The 18,174-nt window shown below is 43.2% G+C and overlaps 2 protein-coding genes across 3 annotated transcripts; one reads left to right on the top strand and one right to left on the bottom strand.

The window, feature by feature from the left end:
• Nucleotides 1-95: 95 nt before the first annotated feature.
• On the top strand, nucleotides 96-4,115 carry LOC133930989 (pentatricopeptide repeat-containing protein At5g27270). 2 transcript variants are annotated; one of them, XR_009911833.1, is made up of 8 exons: nucleotides 96-708; nucleotides 820-2,182; nucleotides 2,271-2,582; nucleotides 2,668-2,772; nucleotides 2,867-2,954; nucleotides 3,070-3,191; nucleotides 3,287-3,381; nucleotides 3,485-3,573. XR_009911833.1 is itself a non-coding variant. In XM_062377789.1 (8 exons), the coding sequence occupies exons 1-8, from the start codon at nucleotides 244-246 to the stop codon at nucleotides 4,040-4,042; spliced, it is 3,078 nt and encodes a 1,025-aa protein (XP_062233773.1). In that variant the 5' UTR covers nucleotides 96-243; the 3' UTR covers nucleotides 4,043-4,115. The 2 variants fall into 2 exon arrangements, 1 of the variants encoding a protein (XP_062233773.1); XM_062377789.1 differs by having other exon boundaries at nucleotides 3,317-3,381; nucleotides 3,485-4,115.
• A 3,186-nt stretch (nucleotides 4,116-7,301) lies between these two features.
• On the bottom strand, nucleotides 7,302-9,718 carry LOC133883429 (uncharacterized). The gene is made up of 2 exons (XM_062322757.1): nucleotides 9,410-9,718; nucleotides 7,302-8,632 (listed from the first exon to the last, which is right to left on the bottom strand). Exons 1-2 carry the CDS (start codon nucleotides 9,600-9,602, stop codon nucleotides 7,314-7,316), a joined length of 1,512 nt encoding a protein of 503 aa, XP_062178741.1. The 5' UTR covers nucleotides 9,603-9,718; the 3' UTR covers nucleotides 7,302-7,313.
• Between the last annotated feature and the right edge of the window lie 8,456 nt (nucleotides 9,719-18,174).

Below are 18,174 nucleotides of genomic sequence, written 5' to 3'. Positions count from 1 at the left end.
ATATAGTACTGGTTTTCCAAACAAATCAATGCAGTGAAGGGAAAAAATAAGCTGGCAAGCCTGAGAAATCTTCAGAAATCACAATCGTGTGTTGGTGTTGCTGATCCGACGTGCTGCTTCCTGACTGGCTGACCCTGTGGAGTCCTCAGTGGCCGACAGGTGGCCCCGACATGAGTTACCTAGAGCTAAGGAAAAAAAAAATCACACTCCACTGACCTTATCTCGTCTTCACTTCCCGCGCCCATGGCGATGGCTGCTGCTTCTCCTCACACTCCAATGGCCTCCGCGGCCATTTCCATCACCTGCTCCTCTTCTTCCTTTGAAGATGAAGACGGCGCAGCCTCCTCCTGGTCGCTCTCCTCCCCGCGCCGCGGGCCGTACCGTCGCCTCCTCCATGACGAGGCGCAGCGCCTTCGCCGCGCGCGCCGGAGCCAGGGCCCGAGCGCCGACACGCCCCGGTGGGTGCGCCGCACCGTGGACCAGATGGCCCGCTACGTCGGGGACGACCGCGCCGGCCACGTGTACGGCCGCCACGTGGTCGCCGCCGTCCGCGCGGTGCGCGCCACGGCGTCGCGCCCCTCCGCGGACATGCGCGTGGTCATGGCGTCGTTCGTGGCCAAGCTCACCTTCCGCGAGATGTGCATCGTGCTCCGCGAGCAGCGTGGGTGGCGCCAGGCGCGCGACTTCTTCGCCTGGATGAAGCTTCAGGTGATCACACACGCCTTCATGACGCATCCTTTCAGCTGAATTCTTGGCAAATTCGTCCCAATCTTGAGCTGATTACTCTCCCTGACCTCCTGGAGTTCTTGATCGATGCAGCTATGCTATGAACCAAGTGTCGTCGCCTACACCATCCTCCTGAGGTTATATGGCCGGGTTGGGAAGATCAAGCTTGCTGAAGAGACTTTTCTTGAGATGCTCGAGGCTGGCTGTGAGCCTGATGCAGTGGCATGTGGAACCCTCTTGTGCGCATACGCCAGATGGGGGCGGCACAAGGACATGATGCTCTTCTACTCCGCCGTGCGCAGGCGCGACATAGTGCCCCCCATTTCGGTCTTTAATTACATGATCTCGTCTCTGCAGAAGCAGAAGCTGCATGGCAAAGTTATCCATGTGTGGAAGCAGATGTTGGAAGCCGGTGTAGTGCCAAATCAGTTCACATACACAGTAGTTATCTGCTCCTATGTCAAGGAAGATCTCTTGGAGGAGGCTGTGGATGCATTTGGTGAGATGATGAGGTGTAGATTTGTTCCGGAGGAGGCGACTTATAGCCTTTTGATCAGCTTGAGCTCCAAACATGGAAAAGGGGAACAAGCATTGAGGCTTTTTGAAGATATGAAGGCTCAGGGAATTGTCCCCGGTAATTACACCTGTGCATCTCTCTTGGCGCTCTACTACAAGAATGAAGACTACTCAAAAGCACTTTCACTATTTTCCGAGATGGAACATAATAAGATTATTCCTGATGAAGTTATCTACGGAATTCTTGTTAGGATATACGGTAAGCTTGGGCTTTACGAGGATGCACAGCACACATTTGAGGAAATTGAGAAGGCGGGCCTTCTGAGCGACGAGCAAACTTATGTGGCAATGGCACAAGTTCACATGAATGTTGAAGATTATGATAAAGCTCTGGAGGTGTTAGAAACTATGAGGGCGAGGAATGTGAAACCGTCACACTTTTCTGACAGTGCTCTTCTCCGATGTTATGTTGCAAAGGAAGACATAGCTGCTGCCGAAGATACCTTCAGAGGACTCTCCAAATATGGCATCCCTGATGTGTTTTGCTGTAATGACTTGCTCAGGTTGTATATGAGGCTAGGACATCTAGGGAAGGCCAAGGCACTAGTTTTGAAGATCAGGGAAGATGATTTGCAGCTTGATGAGGAACTCTGTATGACAGTGATGGAATTTTATTGCAAAAGCAGTATGATTGATGACGCAGAGAAATTATTCAAAGAGATTCAGAAAAATGAAAGGACCATGAAAATTTCAACAATGGTTTCGCTCATAGAGATGTATGCTAGAGATAGAAACACTGTGATTCAGAAAGAAGAGAGCCTGTCAAAGGCGCTGGATCCAATTGGCAGTTCAGCAGCTAGCATGGTGTTGAAATCCTTGTTGGACACACCTGGGGGCTTGTCCAGTGCGTGCCAATTGATCAGCAGACTTGCTAGAGAAGGTGAGCAAGCTAGGTACCACACAGAACACAGTACTCGTGCCTAATGATACCATCTCTTACTGCTGTCTGTACATGTATTCTGTTGCAGGGAGTACAGATGTGGCAAAATTAATTTATGAGCAGCTGACTGAATTGGGAGCCAAGCCTGATGATTCTATAATTGCTACTTTGATTGTGCAATATGGTCAGGCCCAGCAGTTAGAGCAAGCCCAAAAACTGTTTGAGTCAGCATCATCATCGTCACCAGTAGGAGGCCATGTCTACAATGCCATGGTTGATGCACTATGCAAATGTGGCGAAACTGACAAAGCATATAATCTTTTCATGGAAATGGCTCATCAAGGCAATAATAGAGATGCTGTTACAATTAGCATACTTGTAACTCACCTGACTAAACATGGTAAGAGCTTTAGTTCTGGTTTTGGTTGCTTTCTTCAGCTGTTAAATGTAACTCATTTTTATTTGATGGCAATGGTTACTCCCAGGGAAATTTAAAGAGGCTGAAAACATCATACATGGCTGTTTCCGCGATGAAGTTCAGCTCGATACTGTCGTGTACAATACTTTTATCAAGTCAATGCTTGAGTCAGGTCTGGTTAATATATTTTCCTCCCCAATAGATAGGCAGCAAACTTTTCAGGTCGCAGGGTGCCATAGCTAACTGCAGCTCTAGTTTCCAAGCAGGTAAACTGCATTCAGCCGTCAGCATATATGATCGCATGATATCCTCTGGCATTTCACGGTCCATGCAGACATTCAATATAATGATAAGGTAGATAAATGTGCAGAAAAGATCCCTTGATAATGGGAGCCCAAGTCAGTTGCATTCTTTTTCTTAAATATTTTGTTGAGAGAACCATGTCATTAGCTTCAGTTTTCTCATTCAGCGTTTATGGCAAAGGAGGAAAGCTGGACAAAGCGATCGAAATGTTTGCCGCTGCACAGGAACTAGGCTTGCCTATTGATGAGAAGACATACACAAACATGCTTAACTTATACGGAAAAGCCGGTCAGATTCTTCTTCTTTGCGAACAAGTCGACGAAAAATCTTACATTCTATTCATTGCTCACAGACTCACACCACTTCCATTTGGTACTATTCAGTTCTGAGTATATGAATATCCATTTCTTCAGGGAGGCATCAAGAGGCGTCCTTACTGTTCAAAAGAATGAAGGGAGATGGCATCAGGCCTGGAAAGGTATTCTTTTATTCGGAGTAGAGTAATTTTTGCAGGAAACATAAAATGCTATAGTTCTGCCTTAAGCAATATGGCTGATCTGGACCCTACTTGCAATGTACAGATCAGCTTCAATTCCATGATCAATGCTTATGCCACTTCAGGACTGCATAGTGAGGCAAAGATTGTATTCCAGGAGATGCAGGACCGAGGTCAGGCTCCAGACTCACTTTCCTATCTCGCGCTGATCAGAGCATACACGGAGGGTAAACGCTACACAAAAGCCGAGGAAGCCATCCGCATGATGCTGAACAGCAACATAACCCCTTCCTGCGCTCACTTCAGCCACCTGGTTTTCGCCTTTCTGAAGGAAGGCCAGATCGGTGAAGCCCAGAGGATCTACAACCAAATGAAGGAGATTGGTGTAGGTGCTGATCTGGCCTGTTCCAGGACCATGATGAGGGTGTATCTCGAGCACGGTCTCGTCAACGAAGGCATCTCGCTTTTCGAGACTACACGCGGATCGTTGAAACCTGACAGCTTCATCTTGAGTGCTGCATTTCATCTGTATGAGCATGCAGGTAGGGAGTCTGAAGCTGGGGATGTCCTGGATGCCATCAGTGTGAATGGTGCCACTTTCCTTAGGAACCTGAAGGTTGGATCGAAGCTTAGAGCAAGCTGAATGACTAACTGCACTGTAAATATGCATCTGGAACAAGCTACAACAGTAAATGATGCACTTTTTTCTTTTCTTTTTTTAGACAAGGGTTTCCCCGGTTTTTATTGAAAGCCAAAAAGTACTCTTATATAGATACAAATATATAAAAAAAAAAGCCGTAAAAAAAGAACAACCAGCTAGGGATACCAGCTAACGAGAGTAGCATAGAGTTTACAACCATTAGGACACAGATATATATACCCCTAGCTCACCTTTGAGCACCTAGCAATTAACTCAACAACAACTCCATAATGGACTTGATCCAATGCAGAAGATATGACACCATAGTTTTCATGGTGGCCTTTTCATCAGGATTGAGCAGAACCTTCCACCTCTGCAAGAATGAGATCCCAGAAAATAGAATATTAATTGAAGAAGCAGGGAATTTCTATTCAATTGCCATTCTATTGCATGTCCTCCAAATAACTCACTCTAAACCTGCAAAAAGAAACAAACCCAAATTGCACGATTTTTTAAACTTCATATTGAGCCAATCCAACAAATCACCCATAGATTTTGGCTGACCCATCCAGCCAAAGCACTCAATTAGGCAACACCAGGTAAAATGGGCTAAATGGCAAGTAAACAGTATATGGTCTGAAGTTTCAAGTCTCCCACGTAGACGACATTTCTCACAACCCTTCCACACTCTTTTTTTTAGATTAGCTGCTGATTGCAGTTTATTGTTGGTAGCTTGCCAAAAAAAAACTTAATTTTAAGTGGTAGTTTGCTGCCCCAGATCATTTCAGAGCCCTTGCTGACCACCCCTCCACAAGTAATGAATTTATACAAAGATCTAGTGTTATATTTTCCAGATTTGTCCAACATCCATAGCACTTCATCCTCTCCCTCGTTAAGATGTATTTCCTGCAGCTGTTCATATGGTGTTTGCATCCTATCATTTTCCAGCTGATTCAAATTTCTCCTAAACTTTAACACCCAACAGTCCTCAGATGTGCAGTCTTCAACCATCACATCAGGATCTCCACAAAGCTCAAAGAGCTCTGAGTATTGTACTTTAATAGGAGTATTTCCTAACCATACATCTTTCCATAAGACAATCTTGTCCCCTTTGTTAACCTTGTACTGGGCACCCCATTGGAAGAGGTGTTTGACCTTGTGTACTCTTTGCCAAAAAGGTACATCTTTTCTTGGATCTAAAAAGTAACCCATCAGGCATATATTTTGCTCTTAGAATCTGGCACCATGCTACATCACTATTGTTCATTAGCTTCCAAATCCATTTCACTAGAAGACAGTCATTCAGCCTCTTGGTGTTTGCAATGCCTAAACCACCAAACTCCTTTGGCATGCAAATAGATTCCCACTTCAGCTTGTGGTATTTGAATTTGTCATTAGCACCTTGCTAAAAGAAATTAGCTCTGATGGAGTCCATCTTCCCATGCAACCTTGTTGGAAGATGATAGAACCTCATAGTATAGATTAGCAGATTACTTAAGTAAGAGTTGGTTAAGGTGAGTCTCCACCCTAAGGACATGTCCTTCCCTTTCCAGGGAGATAATCTCTTATATATTTTCAAACTCAAAGACTCAAAGACCCACACCCCTAGGTGTTGATCAGAGATAGGAATCCCTAGATAGTTCAAAGGAAGTTTCCCTAATTTGCAATTTAGCATGTTGGCAACCCTCTCTCTATCAGCTTGTTCAAAACCAGAAACAAAAACCTCACTTTTATGAATTTTGATCTTAAGTCATGTCGGCCATTCAAAGCAGTACAAAAGAATCTTCAAATTGAGGATAGACTAGTCTGTCCTATCAGTCATTAAAATGGTATCATCAGCATACTGGACATGTGACACCCCCCTTGGTATCAAATGAGTCAAGACCCCTTTAGTTAAGTTCTTATTTACAGCCTTGTCAACCATATCTCCCAGGACATCAGCCACCAAGTTGAACAGGATTGGAGACGGTGGGTCACCCTGCCACCATTGGTAAGTTTTAAAGTAAGGGTTCCTTTGTCCATTTATGTTTATGCATACATGCCCACCCTGGACAGACTGCATTACCCATTTGATCCAAGTGTCAGTGAACCCTTTCCCAACCATAACTTCTTGTAAGAAGTTCCATCTCACCTTGTCATATGCCTTTTCAAAATCTAGCTTCAGGATGACACTTTTTTCCTTACTCGGTTTCAATTCATGTAACACCTCATGTAGAACCACAACCCCTTCCAGTATGCTCCTCCCTTTGATAAAGGCAGTCTGATGGTGGTTGATCAGCTGAGGAGCCAGGGGAGTGATCCTATCTGTCAACATCTTAGTAAAAATTTTAAAGTTCACATTCAACAGACAGATTGTCCTACATTGTTTGATGAAAATTGCTTCCTTGACCTTGGGCAGCAAGATGATGACACCATAGTTCTGTCTTTTCAGGTCTAGCCCCCCAATATGAAAAATCCTTGGCCATGTCCAAAAATGCCTGAAGAAGGAGACCCCAAACCATTAGGGCCAGGAGCTGAATCAGTTTGTATGCTAAAAACCACCTGTTTCATCTCTTCCTCTGAGATCTCTTTGATCAAGGACTCCTTGTCCTAAAGAGACAATTGCTGGCCACCATCCCAGAATCCCTCTTTAAGATTTATGTGGGGTTCAAGGTTAGAACCAAAGAGTTTTTTAAAAAAAATCCACAACATGCTTCTCCAGATCAGATTGATCAGTAATGATCCTAGTCTCAATTTCCAGGGAAAGGATCTGATATTTCCTTCTTCTACCATTGACACATAGATGGAAAAATTTAGTGTTATTGTCCCCTTGCAGAATCTAGTCCTGCCCACCCCTTTGTTGCCAATATTTCTCCTCCATAAGATAAAGAAGTTCCATGTCATGCTCTAAACTATACCTAGTCTTTCAATCAACATCACTAAGCTCTAGCTCATCAGCTTTATTATCTAATTGTTCCAATTTCAACTTGATAGCTTACCTTTTCTTCTTGTTGTCCCCAATTTGGGCTAGGTTCCACCCTCTGAGAAATTGCCTAATGTGGCATAAGCCCATGGGCGGAGCCAGGATTTGAACGCTGGGTGTGCCTCGTGAAAATTTTTGAATCTAATATACAAGTATAAAATTTACTAGAAATACAATATAATAATATTAAAAATTCTCACCATAGTAAATTCAACAAATAAATTTAAAATTTACAAAAAGTACAATATAAATATTCCAAATATGAAATAAAATCTTGCATAAATTGGTACATGTAAGATTACAATACATACTCTAGAACTCTACTCTACGCTTTCTCATGACCATAAAACTCTCGATTATATCATCCTCACTTATCTTGCAAAAAACATCACGCTCAATAAATGTGACTAAACAATCGTTCAATAACTCATCACCCATACTATTTCTCAATTTATTCTTCACTAGACTCAATGCAGAAAATACTCTTTCAACACTTGCCGTCGCCACCGGTAGGATCAATACCAATTTAAGAAGCAAGTACACCAAATCATAAAGAGTATGTTTATTTGTTTCAACAAGCCTAATAGAGAGCTCCCCAAGATTGTTTAGACATTTGAATCTATCATCTCTTCTCATATCATGAATAAAGTTATCAAGTTGAATTTCAAGTCTTATCAAATCCATACTTGATATGTCCTTGGGATAAAACTTGGCAAGTCTAAGTATCTTGTGTGCATCATAAGAAGCAAATGAATTGAACGGATTCAAAGCCGACATGCAAAGAAGTAACTCCATATTAACCTCATCAAACCGATTGTCAAGCTCTTGCCGAATTTTATCAATGACATCAAGATATACCTCTCTTCTATAATGATCATCAATTGTTTGTTCGGGGTAAAACCGTGAGGATCTTCCATGAGGCACATAATTACCATCCAATGAAGGAATGATGATGCTATATTTTACACAAAATGATGTAACCTTTCCTTTAAAGAACTCTTCCCACCCATGAGATCCCATATGTTGCATTCTTTCCTTTGCCAAACTCACAAGTGACATTGCATTAACAATATCTTGATCTCTCTTTTGTAAAGACTGACACAACTCATTTGTATATCCAAGAATGACCAGCATCAAGTGAGCATTGAAAACAAACTCAAATGACTCAAAGACATCAACCATAGCATGTATGTTCGGCCAATCACCCCTTTGTGTGGGATCTTTTCCAAGAATTATAAGCACTTCTCGGATTGTGGAATACATATCAATGATGTGCAAAATAGTTTTGTAATGAGATCCCCACCGAATGTCTCCGGGTCTAGCTAAGCCCATCTCTTGATTTAATCCACTTCCACTTTCTATTTCACCCAATTCAAGTGCTGTCTTTAGTTTTTGAGCTCTAACATTTCGAAGCATATCATGACGCTTACAAGAAACTCCAACAATATTCAACAAGCAAGAAAGTTGAGCAAAAAACCATACACAACCATCATTTCCCTTGGCAACAGCAACAAGAACCAACTGGAGTTGATGTGCAAAACAATGGATGTAATAAGCAGAAGGAGACTCTTTCATGATCAATGTTTTCAGCACATTAATCTCTCCTTTCATATTACTAGCCCCATCATATCCTTATCTAGGAATTTAAGTAAGAGTCAAGTAGTGACCAATAAATAAAAATTGAATTACTGCCTTAAGTGACAAAGAAGTGGTACCAGTTACATGAATTATTCCAAAAAATCTTTCACATACCCTTCCATATTTATCAACATAATGCAAGCAAAGAGCTAGTTGTTCTTTATGTGATACATCACTAGACTCATCAGCTAAAATTGCATAATGATCATCACCAAGTTCTTCAATTATGTGTCTAGTAGTTTCCTCGGCACAACACTGAACAATTTACTTTTGTATGGGAGGGGAAGTCAAAATGCAATTTTTTGGAGCATTTTTCAGAACCAACTTATTAACTTCTTCATTATTTTCTGCAAGCCATTTCAAAAGTTCAAGAAAGTTTTCTTGATTGCTAGATTCTTCACTTTTATCATGTCCACGGCATGCCAATCCTTGATGCAAAAGAAACCTCAAACATCTAAGTGAATAAGTCAACCTATCCTTGTAAAGAGATAGATTCTCTTGTGACACCTTCACAAGAACATTACCAATTGGTTTACCTTGCACAAATAAGTTGTATTTCTCTTGAGCCATATTGTGAGCACTACCTATACCTCCTACATGTTTGTCTAGTGCGTCACTTTTGTTCTAATTTCTCCAACCATTCTTAACAAATTTACCACTTTCCTTGCCAAACAAGAAACAAACCATGCAAAATGCTGCATCCTTCTCAATACTATATTCAAGCCAAGGGTATTTATGAAACCAAATAAGACTGAAGCGGCGATCTTTACCGTATATTTTTCTGGTTTTGTACTCATGAGCATAAGGTTGGCATAGACCTTTTAGAATATATCCTCTTCGAATTGCATCTTGATCATTGATATGATAGCTTGCAATAGACACCCTTAATCCTGGATCAAGTTGGAGACGATTAACATCGTAAACAGGAGGTGGTTCTTGTTCTTGAGTTTGCCCTTGAGCCATAACCGGAACCGGAGGTGATTCTTGCTGTTGAGTTTGCACTTGAGCCACAACCGGATCGGGAGATGATTCTTGGTGTTGAGTTTGCACTTCATTCGCAATCTTTTTTGTCTTTGCTTCATGTTTCCAAAAAAGTGACGCAATATTTTTGTTCCTCTTCATGTCTTCACAATTCTACATTTGCAATTCAAAAGTACAACTAAGTGAGTTACAAATGAGATACGAAATATGTGCATGCTTATGTATTGTTTCAGTTAAAACTTTAACATATGGGCAAATTCTTGGCATCAAATACAAAAAAGTTGGCATACCGATTAAGTGAATATATAATATCGAGTTATCGATGAAGTACAAGCTACTGATTACTAATTCAGATTACTAAATGAATGACTCTTTTAATTGTGTGAAGTAGTGAACAACTGAACCTCATATCCTCTGTGCTCTGTCGTCAGTCCTCACCATCACTCCATCAAACATCAATTATTCAATTCATCAATCATCAGTGACATCAAATCATCAATTACCTTGTGATGACGGGCTGTGAGACGTGCCCAGGCGCCCAGCTAGGGGTCGGCAGCCGCCAGCCGGCACTGCAGCAGCCACCAGCCAGCAGGGGGTCGGCACTCGACAGACGGGCATACCGCAGAGGCGCAGACGGGCGACGGCAGCTGCCGAGCTGTGGCAGTGCGGCGAGTAGCACCGAGCAGTCAGCAGTGAGCACCGTAGCTGTGAGACGCCAGACGCACCCAGCAGCCAGCAGGGGGTTGCCGAGTCGGAGCTCAGGGTGTCGGTCGCCGCCTCGCCGGTCGGGATTCGCCGATTCGGGTGGTCGGCTGTCGGCAGGCGGCAACGGCAGCTCGACGCAGTGGCCGTCACCCGCCAGTCCGTGCCTCGGCGGCTCGACGCGGCGCCGCCGCGGCCGGCGCCCAGCTGGGGGTCGGCAGACGGCAGGTCCCGAGGTCTGCAGCCGCAGGTGGCGCTGTAGCGGCTCAGCGCGGCCACGAGGTGGGTCGGGCGTCGGCGAGGCGGCGAGCTACGGTTCGGCGCGCGGCGAGCTACCGTTCGGCGGCAGCGACGCGACGGAGCTTGGCACTGGCGCACTGCGGTAGCCGGCAGGGGGTCGGTGAGGCGGCAGGGGGTCGGGCGGTCGGCGGCTCAGCGGCCGGCGGCCCGGCGCAGGGATTCTCAGATAGTCAGATGGGGAGTGGGAGGCTGGGAGTGCCGTGATTTTGGGAGAATGGAGATGGGGAATTGGGAGTGAGGACTGCGCACTGCAGAGAGCCGGATGGATTTATTTTTTGTCTGCTAATCGGGCTGGGCCATGAGGTAAAAAAAAGCCCAAAAACACGGGCTACAGGGTAGTCCTGGGCCTATCCAGACTACCCTGTAGCTCCGCCCATGCATAAGCCCCATGCCATTTATCTAGAGAGTAGATTTGACTTGGCATCCTTTGCATTCATGCAATCCATCCTTGAGAAACCTTATCCTTGAAATCTCCCTCCAAGATCCACTGTTTTTCATAGAAAAATAAACTTTGTCTGGGTTGGACCCTCTCACCAGTGTCTAGCAAAATAGGACAGTGATCAGACCCCACCCTGACCAAGGTGATCACTGAACATAAAGGGTACTGGATTTCCCATTCAGTAGTGGTCAACACCCTATCTAAATTCATCATGACCAGATTATCTTGCCTATTAGTCCAGATGAATTTGCATCCATTCTTTTTAATCTCAACCAAGTGATTCCTATCAATGAAGCCATTAAACAAGTCAACTAGTATAGGATTGATGTGCCCAGTATTGATGTCCTTCTTAGACCTAATCAGGTTGAAATCACCCCCAAAGACTAAAGACAAAGACCCCTTGTCACATAGAGCTTGGAGTTGATTAATGAAATCAAGTGAGAAGATATGGTCAGTAGGTCCATAGACAGTCACCAGATTACACCTATAGTTTGACACTTTATTTCTAATAGCAAGCAAAACACAGAAATCACCAACCCATGAGTCTTCCACTTCCAAGGCATCCACCTTGATGCCCATTAGGATGCCACCAGAACCATCTGAAGTTCAGCCCACCAACCAACTGAGACAACGCTTTGTTGGAGAAGTCTCCCTTCATAGTTTCTTGTAAGCCTACACCATCTAGCCTTTCCTGTCTAATAATATTCTTGTCTTGACCTCTTCTGGCTTTTTTAGCCAGCCTCTGACATTCAAAAAAGAAATGTTATTTTCTTGTTCCACTTTTATTTGGACCATCCTTTTTGCTTTAGATAGCCCACTCTCTGTGGGATCACTTTTCACCTGATCTGATATGTCCCTATTCTCATTATCAATAACCTCTATGGCCAAATCAGAGAGAGATTCATTATCAATAACACAATTCAAATCAACCTGCCAGCGCCGTATCACTCGATTCTAAGTGTAACGCCTCCTCAAGTGCAGTGTATCAGGAAGAGCACTGGTTCCACTCTGTCGCTCCCAACTTCATTGCATTTGGTGTACCCCAATATCTCAACATTGGCGGCAGGTTCAAGACTGCTGCCATTTCGATCAGGTGTGTAGCTGCTCTGCTTCGTCCTTACTGCCAACGACGGACGGGTGTATATATATCCACTGCCAGTGTTCTGCTCCGAACGAAATGCAGGGGCATGCATGCATGCTACTTCCATTTCCAAGAGACTGTTAGATTAGATTCATGTGAGCCTGTCATTTCGTTACCGTGAAGTGCCCTGTGATTGACCTTCTGCGTTTCTGAAGAAAATGCTGGTCACAATGTAGTTGCACACTGCTGCTGGAGGCCGGAGCGATAGGCCACTCATACAGTTCTTATCTTTCGTCTATGGCTAGCAGTCGAAGGAATAGATGAGGGTATCTGCAAGATCATATCTAGTTTCACTCTGTCATCAGCGACATGATTTGGTTCACCCCAATATCTCAACACTGGTACACAAATGAGAGCAAAGACTAGTGAGAAAATGGCTAGAGTTTACGCTGCAGTTTCGAACAGCTGCTTCCTCTCCTGCCTGCCAACATCGGATGTGTGTGTCTGTGCTCCATGCGAGTGATGTTATGCTCCGAAACGAAATGCGTGTTGCCTGCATTTCCAAGAGACGACTGTCATTTCGTTAACATGTTGCTAAACAGGCGCAAGGAAGTAAGTAAAACAAGCAGCTGCAGGCTAGCTCTCTCCTCGATCAAGTGCTGCTCTGAATTTCAGAAGCTTTTCAGCAGCAACAAGTGATCCAGAAGGGCAAGAAACAGACCAGACATCTGCATTTGGACCACTTACTGACGTTGGCTGCTGCTGGACCACACTAGAAACAACAGGTAAAGTTGCTCTCTTGGGCCGGGCTAGTATGGGCTGGGATGGGCCCAAAAGGCTCAACAAGGGAAAATGGTCAGCACTCACCCTAGCATTGTAGCCTCCTGTTCTGGAGTTCCACTTTAACGCCTTTTCAGAAATCATATCATCACTAGGCTCTACCACCATCATTGGTGTCTGTTCATCCTTTCTGGTGCCACGAGGAGACAGCGATTAGTAGGACTAATGCTGTCGATATATGCTAGTAGATTTTTAAAAAACAAACTAGATTTTAGCCCTACTTTTTTTCATTGATTCTCAGTTTCTCCCACGTCCTTGTCTCTTCACTTTACAAAAATACAGTCTTTAGCCAGAATACCATATTTCAAGATATATTTAAAAGACCACCTAAATTCCAAGGCAAAAAAAGTAAGAATCCATAGCCATATATATCTGCTATCCCTTCTTTTTCACGGCTATCTACAATCTTTTTACGAAATTGCCGTGATGCTATTGCTATGCTAGTTGCCAATATGGAAAAACAAGCGCACCACACCCTTGTTTTCACTTTCAAAACGAATTTTCTCATCATCGTTTGGAGCCCTGCAAAAGAGGCCTCACAAAACAGGGCTCTCTTACATGGATACGAGAAGACTTTGGACTTTGAATTCTTCGGCCATCTTTAGGTCTGGGTGCCAAGAATTTCAAAACAGTCCAGTCCAGTCCAGGGCTCCACACACCTGACCATGCATGCACAGGTCATGCAGGCAGTCCAATGTGACCGGCAGATCAATGCAGGCTCGGTCTCACCACAAACCGGGCAAGTTTCAAACACGGATGGAAAACTGTTTTCTTTCTTAGAAAAAACGTCGGCAAAAAACCTCTCTCATTGTAAAAAGACGGTATTGCTTGTGTTTGACACAATGATTTATGTGCGCACACAGCTCAGGTCTTGTAGATTAATCTTCCTCGTTGTTACGCCTAGGGCCACTCAGGCATAAATTGAACTAAAATGTGAGCGTGCAACGACTCCAAGAGTTCCAAGAGAGTAATTTCAAATAGATTGTTCTTGATTCTCTTTTGATTTTATTTATTTCTTTCCCGTCCTATTTGCAACTTTTTATCCTACTTTTACTGAATGACTAGCAGGTCACCAGCTGTGTTTTCAGAAAGAAAGTTACACTCATTTTACTTTTGAATTCAGATAAAAAAGGAAACTACAAGTCATAACCCATAAAAACTTTTGGTGTCATCCACTAAGAAAACATATAGTATACCAAATGGCAACATGACAAGCCCACAAAAAACCATAGATTTTGTGCAGTCTCCATGCATGCACAGGAGTAGACTTGTATTACACGCAGGAAAAGGATAAGAGAGGGAGTAGACGAGATAGACTGGAATTCCATTTGGAAGATTCCAAGGGCATCGTTAATTTCATACCTAGATAATAGACTTTGTGGGCTCTTGTCACCTCAACTTTATTATTTTTCTTTTCTGCCTTCCTCACCTTGAGAGATATGGCTGCTTGCATAATCCATTTTGGCTCTAATAATAAATGGATTTGTTGTGATGTCTCTTTTGCATATGACACTTGCGACTTCTAGATAAACGTCATATGTACTTCCTCATACTGTTCACATTGAAAGCTTACATGTTGTAGTGTTATATACTAGTCAATCAATTCATTTACTCCATTTCAAAAGTGAATCATCATGCACAAGAAAAACTTTGTGGCTGTTCCTGCAGAAATAGTAGTCAGTGGAGAAAAACAGTCTTTCTTCGGGGAAAAAGAATTTATGCACCAGTTATGTTTTTGTTTTTCAAAGGAAATAATATTCAGTGTGTGAAAAGAGGTAGTAGAAGTTGGTTAAAATTCATCAGAACAGTACCAAATGCAAGTAAACAACTCCTTAAAAAACCAAGTAAACTGAAAACTATGGTCTAGAAGAAGCTTTGCAAATTGCAGAGAAGTACTCCAAAACGAGTAGGTTGCTGCTTTCCTGAAGCTAGGGTTCTTGAGACATACTCATGCTGTTTGTTTGCTGCACCTGCACCAACTCTCGCACTAAGGGGATTACAGGTGCCCTGTCGATCCATGCGTGTACATGATCCATGGATGTTGGCTGCCGTGGCTACACAATCGTGTGCATCAAGTGACAGACAACAAGTACTAATCCATAAACAAAAAATAAGGATGCCAGCAAGCTAGTAGCAGTTGTGCATGTTTGAACTTTAGAGGTAGCTGAGCTTTTTAGCTGGACACCTTGCCGTTTACACATATGCATGACATTGCTTGCAGTTGGGGCCACTTGAATTAGCTACATGTAATTTGTTTGCACAAAGCTACGACATGATCAGATATTTCTGAGTAATTAAGGGGGTTATTTGTTGTAATTATGGGTTCTGTTGTAACTATGGGTTCCTCTTCTGAACTGAATTAGTGCCAGTCAGTATATGACCAGTAGTGCAAATCACGAGGTCATAATAGTCACGTCAGGGAGAAACACAGATGGACACCTAAGAGACACGATTTAGGCCTAAATTTGCATTCACAAGTCAGAAGCACCATTCAAGTGCAGAGATAAGTGACTACAATTTCTTTTTTGCCTTCATTTATCGTCTTGTTTTTTATAAGAAAAGAAACTTGAATGGCCTTCATCTGCCTCCTTTTCAATGAAACTTGAATGGAAAAAAAAAAAGACTAAGACCAACTCCAGTAGTTCCACTATCTAGTGCTACAGTACCCGCAAGTACTGCAGCACTGGAAATAGGTATTCTATCTGGTGCTACAGTGTCGTACAGTACTGCTGCAGTATTACGGAGAGTATAGTCCTATACGCAACACTGTAACAGTACTGTTCACAGTGGCTGGCAGCGGATCCAAAGGAGAAAAACACTGTAGTAGTACTGTTTATAGTGACTGACAGTGGAATCAGAAGGCGGAAAATGGTAGTAGGAGGTAGTAAATAGGGTAGCTGTTAGAGATGAAAAAAATAAGAAATGCTGTAATACTATTTTGAGAATAAAAATTTAAGATAATTATTAGAGAGGGCCTAACAAGCAAGTACAGTAACATGTAGTAGCTTTGTGTCAGCTTTGGATCCGGTGAATGCATGAAACGAATCTCAGCAAAAAAAAAAAAAGTTCCTTTTTACAGGGTCTCCCCAAATTCCCATCTCTTTCTCTCCCTTATTTGTGGCTAAAACGAAAACAATTTGTTAGAGCAGTAACTGTATAAAACGGGTATCTTTACTTTTGTCTTATGTAACCACGTGTCCCAGGTAAAGCTTAGCCCAGTGATTACATAAATTAATCCCCACATGAGTTGATATTGGAGTGGATTCCGTTGGCAGTTGAACTGTTTGATGCAAAGTTGAGACGTTCAAACTACCTTAAAGAAAGTCTCAAACAGCTAAAGTATATCCTAGACAAATAAGCAGGCAAGGCAAGCAAGAAATTGATTTCCGGATGGAGGTCGGCAGGAATCTTGCCGGTTGAGGTCATTTCTGCAAGTAGCAGCAAGGAGATAACAACACATGCATGCAGTTGTGCTTTGTTAGTTGTCCAGAAAAAGAACACATTAATCAAGTAGTTAAGATTGCCAGAACTATAAATTCCTACTGCCTAAACAAAGGATCAAACTTAACATTTTGTTAATTGTCCACTATAGAAGTAGTAGAAAACAAATGATTAGGTCAACTACTGCCTTCTCTCGGCCTGCCGCTGCCGTTTGAAACAGAATTCAGAAAGTCTTAACCGTCACTTTCGTCTAACCGGCGATTAGAGCGGCCATTAATTCGAAGCAGGTGGCTCATGCAGAGCAAAAGCCATAAACTCTTTTGTTTTTCAAGCCTAGCTAACCCGTTTGCTGTAACAGTGGTATACGTGCTGCTGTACTGTTCAGACTTCAAACTTAAGGATGAGTCTCTCTCTCTCTCTCTCTCTCTCTCTCTCTCTCTCTCTCCACATGACCGACCGTTGGACGGACCTGAGAGCAACGCTACGCTAGGCTACAGTAACGGCTAGTAGAGGTACAAGAAATCGGTCAAAATTACACTGAACTGAAACGGGGAGAGAGAAACCAAGGAACGGAACGGGATTCTTTCTTGTGTTGCAGCGCAGCGGTCAAGCCAAGAGGAAGACGAAAAACTAAGTCAGCATCATGTATCGATGAGTCTCAGGCAGCAGCAACAGCAGCAGGGTTTCCTTCCTCTAGCTGCTGCCTCCATCTCTCTCTCTCTCCCTCTCTCCCCTTGGCCTCCATTGCCCATGCCCAATCCTTCCTGCTTCTTCTGCTCATGCTGTGGTAATTGCTTTAATAATCGAGCTCATATTTTTCTCTTTTTCTCCTTCTTCATCCACATTGTACACTAAAAAAAATTAAGAAACTGGACGTCTGGTACTCTGCCTCCGGCTATCCAGCGAGTACTTTAGTATTCACCCAGATATTTTTACAATTTAAAAAATGTTTTCTTCTTCTTCAGTGACTTGCTTGCTGTAAAAAAAAGTTTATTTAAAGCACGGAATGGCCTGTTTGCTGCTGGCAACGGTACAAAGAGGACGAGGCCGTCTCTATTGTCGTTCACCTTGTTTCTTCTAGCTGCACACAGACTCGCTGCTGCTGCCTGCTTTGTTTGCTTTGCAATGACACATGAGCTGACAATCATGATTCTCACCACACCACACCAGCTGATGAGAGAGAGAGAGAGAGAGGCTACATTTGAGTATGACACAACCTCCAGAAAATCACAACCAGCTGCTGAGGGACCCAAAGAAATCATGAAATACCTACCCATTCTCACACAAGGAGAAGAGTACATGGGAACAGATAGATAATCACAAAGACAGGAGACAGCCCATGCCCACTGGCCACTGCCTTGCCGGGTTTGATGTGATGTGTATGGTACCCAAATGCCAATATCCATTCCCCTCTTGCAAGCTCACACATCCCTCTCAAGGAAATTCGACGGAATACTTAGAGACACTTGTCTAAAGGAATTATGCAATAATATCGAAAAATATACCTCGTAGATATATTTGGGAAGAATGATATGATAGTATGAAATAGAGCGAAGATTTCGCAAGTTTCCTTGCACTTGACTTTTGCTCGAGACACGCGCGCGCTAATGTCCGTGGAAACGCTCTCTACAACCATTCCACTTCCACCATTTTCAATCTCAAAACCTACCACATCAATCCTTTTTTTTCCATTAACAAGATCATTATGTGCCACTAGCAGTCTTAAGTACCTACTTGCTTTCCCCTCAGCC

Source organism: Phragmites australis, chromosome 10, assembly GCF_958298935.1.
Source record: "Phragmites australis chromosome 10, lpPhrAust1.1, whole genome shotgun sequence".
Taxonomy (NCBI): domain Eukaryota; kingdom Viridiplantae; phylum Streptophyta; class Magnoliopsida; order Poales; family Poaceae; genus Phragmites; species Phragmites australis.
This window is presented reverse-complemented; position numbering and strand designations above follow the sequence as displayed.

Bases quoted from the DNA above. Each gene is read 5' to 3' on its own strand.
- LOC133930989 (XM_062377789.1), top strand. From the start codon at position 244: ATGGCGATGGCTGCTGCTTCTCCTCACACTCCAATGGCCTCCGCGGCC. The intron at 2,583-2,667 runs GTAAGAGCTTTA...GGTTACTCCCAG, and splicing joins AACTCACCTGACTAAACATG to GGAAATTTAAAGAGGCTGAA. The intron at 2,773-2,866 runs GTCTGGTTAATA...GTTTCCAAGCAG, and splicing joins CAAGTCAATGCTTGAGTCAG to GTAAACTGCATTCAGCCGTC.
- LOC133883429 (XM_062322757.1), bottom strand. From the start codon at position 9,602: ATGGCTCAAGGGCAAACTCAAGAACAAGAACCACCTCCTGTTTACGAT. The intron at 8,633-9,409 runs GTAAAGATCGCC...TTCCTAGATAAG, and splicing joins CAAAACCAGAAAAATATACG to GATATGATGGGGCTAGTAAT.